The 14497-nt window shown below is 45.8% G+C and overlaps 1 protein-coding gene across 9 annotated transcripts in view; it reads right to left on the bottom strand.

The window, feature by feature from the left end:
• Positions 1-2679: 2679 nt before the first annotated feature.
• Positions 2680-14497, bottom strand: part of ZNF609 (zinc finger protein 609) — a 233753-nt gene continuing 221935 nt past the window's right edge. For 6 of the 9 annotated variants that reach the window (XM_073799706.1, XM_073799709.1, XM_073799703.1 and 3 more), the window contains 6 exons: positions 10070-10157; positions 7009-9349; positions 5375-5783; positions 3703-3878; positions 3234-3450; positions 2680-2758 (listed from right to left, as the gene is read on the bottom strand). In XM_073799706.1, the coding sequence (XP_073655807.1) occupies positions 2685-2758; positions 3234-3450; positions 3703-3878; positions 5375-5783; positions 7009-9349; positions 10070-10157 (3305 nt within the window). In that variant the 3' untranslated portion in view covers positions 2680-2684. Of the gene's footprint in view, positions 2759-3233; positions 3451-3702; positions 3879-5374; positions 5784-7008; positions 9350-10069; positions 10158-14497 lie in introns of those variants that run through there. The other 3 variants (XM_073799707.1, XM_073799708.1, XM_019948195.3) reach the window with 3 other exon arrangements.

The raw sequence follows: 14497 nt of genomic DNA, 5'->3' as shown, positions 1-14497 counted from the left end.
GGGGACCAGGAGGATCAGGGATCAGGCGAAGGCAGTGCCATTCTGCCACTGCTCCTTTTACCTGCTCTTCTGGGCAGCTCAGCTCCTGCCTTTCAAGGGAGACTTGGATATAAGGATCAAAGAGCCAAATGATTTTCAAGGAAAAAAAAGAAAAAACTGTTCCCTTCTGCAGAACCCAAGGATGCCCTGCTAATACAGAAGCTCTTCTTCTCTGTTACAGAACAAAGTGGAAAGGGGCCATGCCTGCCCAACAGGAAAGAAAATGACTCCAAACCGTTTCTTCACAATATGTACAGAGCACGCTGTAAAAGCCAGCGCCAGATACAAAACACACAACAATATTTAAAAACAAACAGGAACAGAGATGGGCCTTGGCTCCACCCGACAGAGTCTGGGAGGGCAAAATCAGGCTGAAATTCAGGTGGGATTAAGGTGTCCACACCAACGACCTCCATGGGTAAAAGGGAAGTCACTGCTCAGAGCACTGCCTGCTGGGGCATCAGGAGGCAGAAGGACTGAATGGGGAAGGGAGGCTGCCTGGGGCCTGTTAAGAGGTCTACATCAGTGGGGTTTTGGGGAGGGCTCAGAACCCAACTTGAACAAAAACAAGGACATGGAAACCTAGAGGAAAGGTCTATAGGTCAGAGCGGCTCCTCTTGGGCAAAAGACCCTAAGCCTCTCTAGAACAGGGCTCTGGGGATCTTGGAACGCAGCTTCCACTGGGCATTGTGCTTACTGTCTTTCATCTCCATGCCCCAAACTGTCAGAGCCAAGTCCCTGCTCTTAAATGGTCATTTTTGGCACTCTGGTCACAAACACCCATCTCTAACCTACGTTGGTGTCTGTCAGTCTTCAACTCTCTCTCAATCCACAAGGTCAACGAAAGACAGGAGAGGAAGAAGACAAAGGGATGATACGTCAAAAACTAAGAGCTAAAGCTCCCCACACCTTGGGGAAGAAGTGACTCCAATAAAGCTACCAAATCACTGTCACTTTCCCAGTGACACAGCATAGAGCCTGGACTGGGACTGCATTTCTAAGGAGAGCAGAGAAACGTCTCTGCCTCAAAGCACAGCTCCATGACTACACTCCGTGGCTCCAAGGAGTAATGGCTCGCATGTGTTATCCCAGGGTCTAAGGAATAGGTAATCTCCCATGGTCAGTAGCCCCTAAAACAAAAAAGTGTGTTACAAAAAAACACGGCTTATATTGGCACACATGGGGTTACAGGTTGAGCTACATAAAGTCTTGTAGTTGTGTACAGAGAAATTGGGCTGTATAGACTTGTGGCCCTAGATGAGGAGGATACTCAGATGGCTGCTTGGACAGGACATCTCCTAGAAGGGCTGGGTGCTCCCAGGGCCTGCCTCCTGGCTTGCGCTCAGGTGACCTGGCAGACTCCAAAGCTCCCCATGCTGGGGGAGACTATTTTACCTGCCTGAGCCTTAAGAGCCAAGCAGTGGAAAAAAAGAGGAGAGATCAGTGTGGGGATCCCCCTGGGAAAGGCACCAAGGGGTCGGGAGGGAGGTGAGAAAAGGGCAAGGAGTGGGGGCTAAGCAGCAGCAGGGCTTAGTGGGGTTGCAGCTTCTAGTTCACAGACTCCAATTCGTGCTCCAGCTCAAGCTCTCGCCCGGAATCCCCGGGGAGCTCTGTGCTGGTGTTGGGACCCCTGGCCCTCTGCCTGACAGGCAGCCCAAGGCCATGGTGGGGCAAATGCCTTGGTCTCCCTTTCCAGGCTGGGCTCTGAGCGTTTACATGTGCTCATGTGAGACGGGAGAAGTCTTCATGTTTGAAGACCTTGTTTTCACAACTGCAGAGAAAACAGCCCCCAATTTCTTTCCTGAGATTCTAATCCCTCCATGTGCTGCCAGTTCCCAGGGCCCAAACCACTGGGGAGATGCAGGGTCTGGTGATGGTGGTAATGATGGTGAGAGGGGTATGGCTGCTGTGCTGTCTTCAGACCTTACCCAGTGCTCGGGGGTCCCTCCCTGGGGGGCTTGGTACTGCTCCGGCAGCTGACCAGGGGCTTGGGGAACAGACCAGTGACTTCTCTGGGCTGAGGCCCTGTTCCCCTGGTTGCTCCCCGTGCCTTCACCTCCACAGAGGCCACAAGAGTCACTACTGTGGCCAAGAGAATAAATATTTTTGCTAAGTACCGGCTCTCCAGCTCCTGAGGAAGAGGGAGGGTCAGGGAGTCCGGGGGTCTGGTGGAGGCGAGATAACCAAGGGTCTGCCTTCAGTCATGGTGGGAGCGGCAAACAGGATGATCAATACCATTTAACTGATGTCTAAATGGCACCTCCAGCACCTCCTTGGGTGAGCCAGTCTGGGCCCGTGAAGCTGACTTTATCCGGGCACTTGGTGTTCTTTCTGCAAGGGAAACATGGACAGATAACCAGGCATTCAGCCCGCTGGTAAAAAGAACCACAGGGTGGTGCTCCAAGAAAATGAACTGCAGAGGAGGCCAGTCCTGGTCGCTAGGGAAGACGTGTTCCACAGCTCCTCTCAGAGGCAGATGGCTTCATGGGAGACTTATACGAGAGGCTTGCCCAGGGTTCCGCCATTTCCAGACCACAGCCCACAGAGCTATCCTTCACTGTGGCTCTGCAGGGATTCTGTGATCCAGGTATCACCTATCCCTGCTCTCTAGGTGTTGCCCCAAATTAAAAAGTTACTTACCATTCTCACCTCCGGGGGGGTGGGTAGAGTGAAGGAGTGGAGCCTTGCTGGCTGGCAACAATGGCTGTAGAAGAAAGCCCTGAGTGAGAAGGAGGATGTGTTAGTGTGGGACTCCCAGACCCTCCCCTTAAGCACTCTCCCTTTTTGCCAGCTGAGTGGGTATTGGGAAGAGCTTCTCCTTAAATTCCTAGCTCCACTGAGTTCTGGGGTGCTGACAGAAGAAAATCTGATACTTGGATAGATACAGCGGCTCGGGATAGATAGTCAGGCTCTGTTTTTCAGTTGCTTGTTACTCTTTGGCTGTGGGAACACCTGCTCCTTATTCTTCTGAATATCAAAGCCAATTTTCCGGAGGAGTTTGAGAATCCCCAAACTCCAAGGGATGAAACAAATGTCATGATTTTACTGATTGTCTGCAGGAGGCTAGGACTATGGACAGATGAGACGCTCAAGGGAAAAAAGGGGGGGGCGCGGTTCTTGCCAGGGGCCCCCTGCTATGGGCAGTGCTACTGGGATGGACTAGAAAGGATAGGAAGTGGGGAAGTGAGGCTTACCTGCTGCATAGGGTAAGTTGTACTGTGCTGGGAGCAGTGAGTACCCCAAGTGGTGGTGGTGGTGGTGTGTGGACATCAGGCGCTGAGAAGGGGAGGTTCGGGGCCGGTCAACACTCCTTTCACCCCCGCCTGCTCCCCCGACGCTGCTACAGCTGCCACCACCCCCAACCGCCCCACAGCCTCCCCGATCTCTCTCCTGAGAAGTTTTATCACTTATCTGGAAAGGAAAGCAGACACAAAAGCTCTACTGTGAGACACATACATGAAAGCAAGATGCCCAGAGCCCACATTACAGCTCCTTAAAGATGCAGGTCACCTAAGAATCAAGGAGGTGCCTGGCAGAGCTATTGTCAAGTCAGCCAAACCACACTGTGGTTAGGTAGGACTTGAACTAGTCCATCCTCTCCCAGACCCTGGATCTGGCCTTATTTGTCCCTGACAACAGTCAGTGTCACTGCACTTCCCTCACCGTGGGAGACTTGCTCTTGTAATGACTGGCATGCTGCTGCAAGAGGTCCAGGGCTTTGGACTCTGAGCTGGATTTACAACTGACACTGGGGCTGGCTCGTGCCTTGTCAGCATCTTCACCCCCTGAGACCTTGCTGCCATACGGGGAGAAAGAGTAGCTGGAAGGCAGGTAGGAACCTGGGGAAGAGAAATAAAGCAGTCAAAGAAATGGGAGAGGGAGAAGAAACTCTGCTTCAGTGAGCCTGGTGAGGCTCAGGCTGAGATATTTTCTACTGCAGTGTCTTCGGGCTGAGACTCAGTGTGTACTTCCTTTACTGAGCTCTAGAGGCAAACAGCTAAGGGATATTAGGAACATGGCCCTCAGTTTCTGGGGAACCAACTTCCTTAGAGCCCCAATCTCAGATTCATCTTGGAGAGGTGATACAGTCATAGGATTTGAAAGATATTGGATATGGAGATGTCCTTGGGCTCAAATCCTTCCTCTACTTACCAGTTAGGTAACCCTGAACAAAATTAACAAATTAATTAGCTCAAATTAACCTTCTGAGCTTCAGTTTCTTGACCATCAAAATGAAGATACCAGTACTTATTTCATAGGATGACAGAGAAGATTAAATAAGATAATGTACATAAATCACCTAGTCCAGTGCCTGGCACAGAGCAGGTACTCATCAAATAGAACAACTGTTTTTATATAGAAGGACTGGGGTAACAGGAGAAGGGAATACTACAGGATGAGACAATTTCCTATCTCAGTTTGAAAAGCTTAAGTGTCCTACTTAGTATTTGCCTTATAATGTCAATATCAAGCCTATTTCAGCTGCTCTCCTATAGGGATGTGGGAGCTCCAAGAAGTGAAAGAAAGAGTCTTCCACCCCAGAAGCATCCCACATGGCTCTTCAGGCAACAGAGATCAGTGAGTAAAGTGAGCCTTTTCTTCTAACAAGTTAAAAAACACTTTAACTCCTACCTTGTGCCTCCCTCCCCAAGAACTCATGGATGGCAGTATAAAGAGTTTATCTTTCCCAGACTGAATCTTTCTAGCTGGACTTACCCCCAGTATGACTTCAAACTGCTCTTCCCCTCACCAACTGCCTCCTGACCTTACAGCTAAACACAATTTTGCAAATGAATACATGCACTCTCCTGGGTTGAATTTTATTTGTTCCACCGGTTCTCTCCTGCTACAATTAAGTTGTAAGCTCCTTGAGGGGATTGAGCTAGTCTTCTGCTATTTCTTTTGTATTCCCCACAGTGCCTAGCACATTGCAAAATGTAGAGTCTGTGTTTTTGTTTGTTTTTCTGGCCATGCCCCGAGGCATGTGGGATCTTAGTTCCCTGACCAAGGATTGAACCTGTACCGGCTGGGACCACCAGGGGAGTCCCTAGAGTATATGTTTAGAAAATCCCAGCTGAGGGAAGACGGCTCTGGTAGAGAGGGGGTTTTGCCTTTAGTTATCCATAAAAATTGACTGTAGAGTCAACCCTCTAGCTGGTGCAAGGGAGGGAGAAGTGGTCCCACAGACTGTAAGTAGGGGTCATTCAAGGAGCTCAGGATTAGTGCCCACTTCACAGAAGGCCACATTCAAATCAGAGCTGTCATCTACCTGAGCCTCAGTAAGACTTAGAGCTGAGCAAGAAAACTCTGGATTCGAAATCTGTGCCTCATTTACCTTCCCACTGAATGGAACAGCAGCTGGAATTCGGTGCCGTACCTGGGTAGTTCTGCATCATCACGGCAGGCATACCCCGGTAGCTGGGGTGGTTGGGGTCATAGGACTGGCTGTAGGAGTAGCCGTGCATGTAGGGGATGTAGGACTGGTGCTGGGTGAGGGGAGAGGACACAGGCACGTGGACACCTGGTCGGGGCTCCTTGCTCCCGAGGCGGGATTCCTCAGACGTGGGCAGCTTGCAGTCACTACTTGTGCTTTCCTTCCCGTCCTCCTTGGGCACAGAGTCCTTACTCCGACTCCTTTCCTCCTTCAGTTTGCGGTCCCGCTCCTCCTTCCACCGCTCATCCTCTGACTTGATGTCTGAGTACTTAGCAGGATAAACATATGTCCACATCCGGGGCTCTGCTTCCTACAACAATCACAGAATGAGCTCTGAGCGTTTTACAGATTTCAAGCCCAATGTCCCCGTAGAAACACCAGAGCAGATAATACTAGACATCTGGGGCACAGCAGGATCTTGGCCTCTACTGACCTTTGTTTAAAATCACCTCTGGTCCCTCCTGCTTAAATGCCTGTCTCCTCCCCCCATAAAAGGAAATAAGATGTGGTGAAAGAAAGGGAAAATCCACCAGTGGGTCCTCTCTAGGCGAGAACAAGCATTCTGGGGAAAGGACTCCTTGACTAGAAGAAGCCGTTCCCTTTCCAAGGATATTTAGGTGGTTTCCCTTCTTCAGAGCAAACTCAGGGGCAGAGAGCTACAGGTGCTGCCCCGCTCAGAGGAGGGTGGTCTAACTGTGGCACAAAGAGGGAAGGGGAGACTTTCTAAGTCTGAGGAACAGAGCAAAATGTAAGACCAAGTTCTTAGTTCTAACTCTGCCTAGAAAACCTTTTTGAGAGTAACTCACTGTGAGTTGTGTACTTCTGGCCTACTTTAAAAAATGGAGAGACCACCATTAACTCATTCCATAGGAACCACACAGTGGAAGAAACCTGGACTAGGAGTCACTAGATACCTGGGTTCCAGTTCTGGCTCTGCCAGTTAAGCCTCAAGTAATTCCAGACAAATCAAGCTAACTTGCCTGGGCCTCTCTTGTCAAATGCGAAAAACACCTTTTACTGGTGTAAAAAGTGCTTTTTTAAAAAAAAATGTTAGGGCTTCCCTGGTGGCACAGTGGTTAAGACTCCGCCTGCCAACACAGAGGACACAGGTTCGAGCCCTGGTCCGGGAAGATCCCACATGCCATGAAGCAACTAAGCCCGTGCGCCACAACTACTGAGCCTGCGCTCTACAGCCCACGCGCCACAACTACTGAAGCCCGCGCACCTAGAGCCCGTGCTCCGCAACAAGAGAAGCGACCGCAATGAGAAGCCCGCGCACTGCAACGAAGAGTAGACCCCGCTCGATGCAACTAGAGAAAGCCTGCGTTCAGCAACGAAGACCCAACGCAGCCAAAGATAAATAAGAAACAAACAAAAAAAGTTAAAATGATTTACCAAAGTAAAGAATCCGTAAAATTATAGATTTATTCTGCAAATCTGTATTCTGTTGATTCCCTACAAAAGGACAGCCCTGATTTGTGAGTAAGACAGAAAAACTATCAAACAGTATTTCTATTTCCTTCCAGAACAGTTACCTGTCGGTACCAGAGTATTGGATCCACCTCTGCCTGTCGGCCACACTCGGCACCTGTCTTCGCCTCAGAGGCCTCCTTGCCTAGGTGGCTGGCCTCACTCAGCTTTACTTTAAGTCCTTCCGGGGCCTGGCTGGGGAGCTTGGAAGAGTCATCCAACTTGGGAATAATGACTGATTTGGCAGGGTCAGCCCCTTGCTCCTTGGCCTTCCCGGGTCCTGACTTCACCAGGTCTGTCAGGCTGGGGGCCTTGGTGAGACTTGGTGGAACTGACGGCTTTTGCTTCCATTCTTCCTTGAGTGCTGCCTCCCGCTCCTTCAGGCCCATCTCTGCCTTCTTATCCAGTCCCCGCTGCTGCTGCTCCAAGCTCTGCCGTTTCTGCTGTTCTTCATACTGCTGCCGGTAGGCTGTGTTAGTGCTCAGGAGGTGGGTGTGGTAGCTCTGGTCGCTGTAGCCGTAGGGGGGCACATAGGCATACTGGTTGTAGTACAGGGACTGCATGTACATGTTGGGACGTTGCTGGATGACGGAGGGCTGCTGACTGGAACTGCTCAGCTCTGGTTTCTTTTCCTCACAGGCATCGTTCTTCACTTTTCCCTCTATGCTCTCAGGCTCCTCATCCTTTTTTGTCTTCAGGGCCTGGCTCTCCACTCCTGCCTGGCTGCTGGGGTTCAGAGCCCCTGGGCTGGATTGTGTGTAACTTGGAGAGTAGTAACTCTCAAAGCCTTGGTAATATGGTGAGTCTTTGCTCTGTGGCTGAGGGGGGAAAAGGGTTTTCTTGGCCCCGTCCTTAGCCAACTGTTCAGGGTCCTTTGATTTGACGCTTTCCACTTTGCCCTCCCCATCCTCCCCCGCATCAGAGATGTCGGAGTATGCAGGGCTGTTGGTTTTGACTGAGCTGGCTTCAGCCCCATTCTGGGTCACTACATGTAAGGGGGTCATGGGCTGGGTAGGGGTAGTGCTATCTAGGCGGCTACAGCCTCCAATTGAAGGGCTGGGAGCATTGTCCGTGAAGCTGTAGATCTTGTCAGCTTCCGCCTTGATGCTAGCCAGTCGGCTCTGGTGGGGGTCTGAGGAGCCATTTAGGAGCACCTCCATCTTCATCCCATCTCCTGATGATTCCCTGAATGGGCTTTTGCCTTCTTCTGCTCGACACACCTTCCCAGGGGTCAGAGGACTTTCAAGTTCCTTTGAAGATTCCTTCTTTTTTTTGTCTTTCTTTTTCTTGTCCTTGGCTGGAGTCAAGGCAGGGTTGACTGTGAAAGGTTCTCCCATCACAGTGGGCTTGGGCTGAATGGGCTTCAGCTGGGGGCTGTTGGGCATGGCCTGGACCACTGTGGTGGTCAAGCCTGAGGAGGAGCCTGGGCTTGCTGCTGTGAAGGTGGCTGTCTGGAAGGTGTAAATCTGCTGTGGGGGGATGGCAGGGGCAATGGGCCGGGCTGACTTTAAACTTTTGGAAGGAATCTTTTCAGGTTTCAAACTAGAGAGCTTTTTACATTTTTCTTTTTCCATACACTTCCTTTCCAAAGACTCAAAGGCGTCATTGCTTGTTTCATCCATTACTGAGGGTCCATCATCAGAGCCATCATTGGATAAGGCCCCGAGATCTGGGTCCCCTTCCCCACTCAGCTTTTTCTTACAGAGGCCTTTTGTGCTGAATTTGCTTGAAGGAGAAGGGCTATGGGGCTCTATGAGCCGAACTTTGGGGGTAGCGGAGCGGGCAGGGGACAAGGAACCTTTTTGTGAGACAGATGCACCATTGCAGCTCCCGAGGTCTGCATGTAGGGTGGGCTCCTCTCCGTACTCACTGTCTCCATCTGCTTCTGGCTTGCTGTCGTCATCTGTATGGGCATGAGCTTGGTGGTACTTAAGTCCATTGATGTGCTTGTACTTTTTGTTGCAGTTTGGGTGCGGACAGTCAATCAGGACTGGGGAAGGACAATTTCTGTCTAGAACAGTGGGTTCCACTTTGGTCCCAGGGAGGGGGCCAGTGGCTGAGCCCATGGAATTAGTACGGACACGCTTGCTCCCTTTGGAGTCCTCTGAGCTAGAATTCAGCTCCATGTCTGAAAGGGGTTTGTTTTTCCGCTTAGTAGCTGAGGAAGGGCTGGCCTTGACATCCTCAGAGGTGCTGCTGGCAGCTGGGCGATGTTCCGAAGAATTCTGGCTGCCCCGACGGCCTTTGCTATTGGCTCCTGCTCGGGTTTTGCTGCTACTGCTGGTCCCTTTGCTGTCAGAGGCTGTGGCTGTCTCATTGACAGGTGTGTTACTGTTGGGACGCATGCGTTTGCCTCTACCCCGACCATTGCGCATTTCCAAGTCACTGGTGGGAGAGTCACAGAACCTTGGCAAATGACAAACACAACAGGATATTATTAAGAAAAAAAGCTATCTTCAAACCAGTTTAGCTGCAGCCTCCAGAAGAACTGTCCATATGGTAACTATCATTTTCAGTGAATATGATTTGTTAAAGGAACTTCTGAAAGCATGGTAACTGCATTAACTGGTGAGCTCCTAGAATGTTATCTGCATACTAACTATAAATTATTCCCCAAGATTTGGGTTCCCCTAACCCTGACGAACTGGAAATTAATATTAGGAACCAGCCGTAAAGTGCTATTCCCTGAAATATCAGTCTTACGGCCAACTGCAACTTTGAAAAGGTCCTTGTGAAACCCAGACTGTCTAGTGGAGTTTATGAAACTGAAAATGTTTTCGAGTTTAAACTTCTGAGAGATAGCTACTATCAAAAAACATCATCAATGAATGCTTATTCACCTGTAGTCAGATTCTGGCCTTGGTCTCAAGGTGACTGTAGGTAGAAGCCAGAATTCAGTCATTCCAGATAAAGGCTTAAATAGGATCTTCTCACCATTCCTACCCATTGATTTATTCTTCTTGAATGCCAGATGAATATAATGCCTTCCCTTGTTTCTATAACATAACTGTCCTTTAAAAGCTGGGTGTCTTAAAAGCTGTCCAATTCTAACAGGATAAAGGTATAAGGGATCACTGATGAGGGTGGTTCAGATTAACATAAGCTAAAAAGCTGTAGAGTGCTTACCTGGGGGGTGCCCAGTCATGTCGTGTGCAGTCAAGAAGTGTACCTACGTAAGTCTTGTTCCTCCATGTTACATTCACCACCAACATCCCTGAAAGACAAGAAGACTCAGATATAGACAAGAGAAATGCTGTTGGCCACTGAGAAGAGTATTTTCCATCTGAGTAGCATTCTGGCTCCAGTAGGAGGGTTTAGGGGGTGCTCTAGGTCCCAGTGGGCCTAACAGCATTAGGCTGGAATAGTTCCACGGGAACTGCCTACAACACTAACAGGGCCCCTTAGGATGGGCAATGGTTGCAAAGATTCCATGGTCCAGTTAAGGCACATTTTCCTAACTTTTAAAAAATTACACAGTATTTCAAATACACTAAAAAAATACAAAGAATAACTAAACAAAAACTCATGTACCCACCACCCAGCTCAATGGATTTATAAAATTTTGTGCTATACTTGCAACAGATTTATTTTTTAAAGAATAAAACATCATAGTTGAAAACCATTGTTTACTATATTTTCAAACTTGCCATTGATAGGATCATGCTGGGTATATAACTTACCTTTCTCACTTAACATTACAAATTTGAGATTTATCAATGTTGACATGAAGAGCTTAACCCATTTATTTTAATGGTGCTCAAGTATGTCATTGCATGATTTGACCACAATTTATACATACTGTTGATGGAAATTTAGATGTTTCTTGCACATTTTCACTCTTAAATGACATCACAGTGAACATTCCTGACATGTTCATTTTATTTAAAAATGGTTTTGAACAGATACCATAGTCACACTCCAAAATTTAAAAGGTAGCAAAAAAAAAAAAAAAAAATGCAGACAAACCCCAAAATAAAATGAAGTGTCCCTCCTGTCACTGTTCTTCAGCTTTGCAGGTCCCATACTCAGAAACACCCATGGATAACCATGTACTCCTCCAGAGGTATTTTATATATTTATAAGCAAATATGTTTATACATTCTTCCTCAAATGGTAGCAATGTACACCAATGTTCTGCACATTTTCCACATAACCATATATTTTGGATCATTCCACATGAGTAAACATAGAACTACTTCATTCTTTTCAATGGCTGCATATGAATGATTTCAAACCGTACCAACATTTATTTATCCAGTCCCCTGTTGATGAACATTTAGGTTGCTTCATTCTTCTGCTGTTACAAATAACGCTGAATAAATAACCTAGTACAAATGTCTTATCTTACATATCACAGAATATATCTGTAAGATAAATTCCTGTAAGTAAAACTGCTAATCACAGAGCATTTGTATTTGGATTTTTCATAAATACTGCCAATTTGCCCTCAGAGAGGATGTACTAATTTATAAACCCACCAGTAGTTCATGAGAACACCTGTTGTCCCTTCCCTGTGGCAACATAGTATTCTCAAACTTTCTGGTTTTGCCAATCTGACTGGAGAAGAATGGTGTTTTATGTAGTTTTAATGTCATGTTTCTTATTATGAGTTCGTATAGCATTTCATTACAAGATACCATTATGAGACATTTGTATTTACCTTCTAATGAACTGTCTGTTCATATCCTTTTCTCATTTTTCTACTGAATTGTAGTCTTTTTCTTATTTGTGACTGTTTATATACCACAGTAAGCCTTTTGACTGTACTACAAATCAGATATTTCCCTCAGTTTGTCATTTGCCAACGGTGGTTAATGCTATGCAGAAATTACTTACTTTTAGGTTGTTACATTTATCAATCTTTTATGGCTTCAGAATTTTTATCATATTTCAAAAGGCTTTCCCCATTCCATCACTTTATTAATAGTTTTTTTTCTTATGGTTTCTTCTAGTATTTTTATGGTTTGATTTTTTAATATTTTAATCTTTGATGCACCTGGAATTTAATATGGTATAAAATGTCTGACATGGACTTTTTTTTTTTTTGGAGGTGCCGCACAGCTTGTGGGATCTTAATTCCCCGACTAGGGATTGAATCTGGCCCTAGGCAGTGAGAGCACAGAGTCCTAACCACTGGAACTCCAGGGAATTCCCTGACATGGACTTTTAATTTTGTTTTTTTTTTTTTGCCTTAATTCTAAATTATTTTTGGTTAGTTTTACATTGAATGAAGTCAAATATATTAAGCTTTTCCTTTATTTATTTTTTTTTGCGGTACGCGGGCCTCTCACTGTTGTGGCCTCTCCCGTTGTGGAGCACAGGCTCTGGACGCACAGGCTCAGTGGCCATGGCTCATGGGCCTAGCCGCTCCGTGGCATGTGGGATCTTCCCGGACCGGGGCACGAACCCGTGTCCCCTGCATCGGCAGGCGGACTCTCAACCACTGCGCCACCAGGGAAGCCCAGCTTTTCCTTTATTGTTTGTGCTTTTTATGTCTAATCACAAGGTCATAAACATTCTACCATGAAATATTTTATAGGTATCTTTAACAAGCTAAGAATGTTTTTTACATTTTTAGTGGTAGAAAAAAATGAAAAGGAGAATAATATTTTGTCATGTGAAATTATATGAAATTCAAATACTGCTCAGAAATAAAGTTTTATTGGAATATAGCCACATTTATTCATTTGCCCATTGCCTATGCCCAATTACACGCCTCAAGGCAGACAGAGTTGAGTATGTGTAATAGAGGCTATATGGCCCTCAAAGCCTAAAATGTTTACTATTTGGCCCTTTACAGAAAAGGTTCACCAACCCCTGTTTTAGATCTTTTTTTCTAATATAAGCATTTAAGGTATAAATTTCCCTCATAGCCCACTTTAGTTGCAGTCCACAAGTTTTGATATGTTTTAATTATCATTCAGGTCAAAACATTTAGTTTTCCTGGCTTTTTTTTTTTTTTTGATTCTGGATTTATTTAGAAGAGTGTTGTCAAATTTTCAAATACCTGGGAATTTTCCAACTATCTTTTTGTTCCTGATTTCTAATATAATTCTATTGTGATTAGAAAACATACTATATATGATTTCAATTCTTTTAAATTTATTGAGAATTAATTTATGGTATAAAATATGGTCTATCTTGAAGAACATCCCATGTGCACCTGAAAAGAATATTTCAAAATGTATACTCTGCAGTTGTTGGGTAGCCTATAAATGATAGATCAAGTTGATTGATAATGTTTTTCAAATCTTCTATATCCTTATTAATTTTCTATCTTCTTATCAATTATACTTGCCACTTGTTCTTGCTTAATGGAACTCCTATTTGGACCTTCTAGACTAATCCTCTTATCTTTCTAGCCTATTTCCCATTTCTTTGTCTTCTGGTTGTATATTATAAGGGATTTCCTTCATCTTCTAGGCTACATACTGAAATTGTCATTTTTACCATTTTTAATAAAAAAAAAGTATCCTTGTTTCATGGGATACAGTATTTTATCTCTGAAGATATTTCATTATATATTTTTTTCTCTGAATAGTCTTTTGCTCTCTCAGTAGTTTTTTCCCTCTAACTCCTTTTTTTGTTTGTTTTGTCCTACATTCTCTTGTTTTTCAGGTTTTCCTCAAAAAGTTTGGTGATCTTCGGATCTTGTTCATATTTAAATGAAAGGTAATAAAAATTGGACTGGAAGCACTATGTGTGGGCCTTTCCATTAAGCCATGAATACTGGTAGAGATTTTTCCTCCTTTCCAGGACTTGTCAGATTCCCCCAGAGAAGAACTCTTTAATTTCTTACCTGCCTGCCAGTTTCTCTATGTTATATGGATTTTCACTTGGTCCTTGGTACAGCACCCTGCCTTCCTTTATGCCCAGTGTCCCTGCTCTGGTTGAAACTCTCCGAAGAGTGAACATCAGTTTTCTGTAATGGCAGAGGGGCTGTGTAGGATGGGGATAATAATGCACAGCCTTTGCTTCTTCTCTAGACCTTCAGCCAGTCTTCTGTTTTCAGCTTCACCCCATATTCCCTGTGTTCAAAGGTACTGATATTTCCAATTTCTGAATATTTCTAGAAATCTGTGGTGCAAACTCCTTATTCTTGGCTCTCCTTCCTCCCAACCTCAGGTAAACAAAGAAACAAACAAGCTTCTGTTTTTTCAGGTCTCTTAAATCAGCATTGTGCATCTGCTTTCTAGTGTCCCAAGTTTTACTGATTTATACCTGCCTGTCTTCTTTACCTTGTGAGTTTATATCTTAAAAACAAAATCCCTTTACTGACATTTGAATGGGTTTTAGGGGGAAGGTAGGAGGTAAACATGTACTTTCAATCTACCATATTTAACCAGAATACTGAATTTACTTTTTAAAAAGATAAATAAATTATTTATTTTTGGCTGTGTTGGGTCTTCGTTGCTGCATGAGGGCTTTCTCTAGTTGCGATGAGCGGGGGCTGCTCTTCGTTGCAGGCTTCTCATTGCAGTGGCTTCTCTTGTTGCAAAGCACGGGCTCTAGGCGTGCGGGCTTCAGTAGTTGTGGCGTGCGGGCTCAGTAGTT

This window comes from Tursiops truncatus, chromosome 2, assembly GCF_011762595.2.
Source record: "Tursiops truncatus isolate mTurTru1 chromosome 2, mTurTru1.mat.Y, whole genome shotgun sequence".
Taxonomy (NCBI): Eukaryota; Metazoa; Chordata; class Mammalia; order Artiodactyla; family Delphinidae; genus Tursiops; species Tursiops truncatus.
This window is presented reverse-complemented; position numbering and strand designations above follow the sequence as displayed.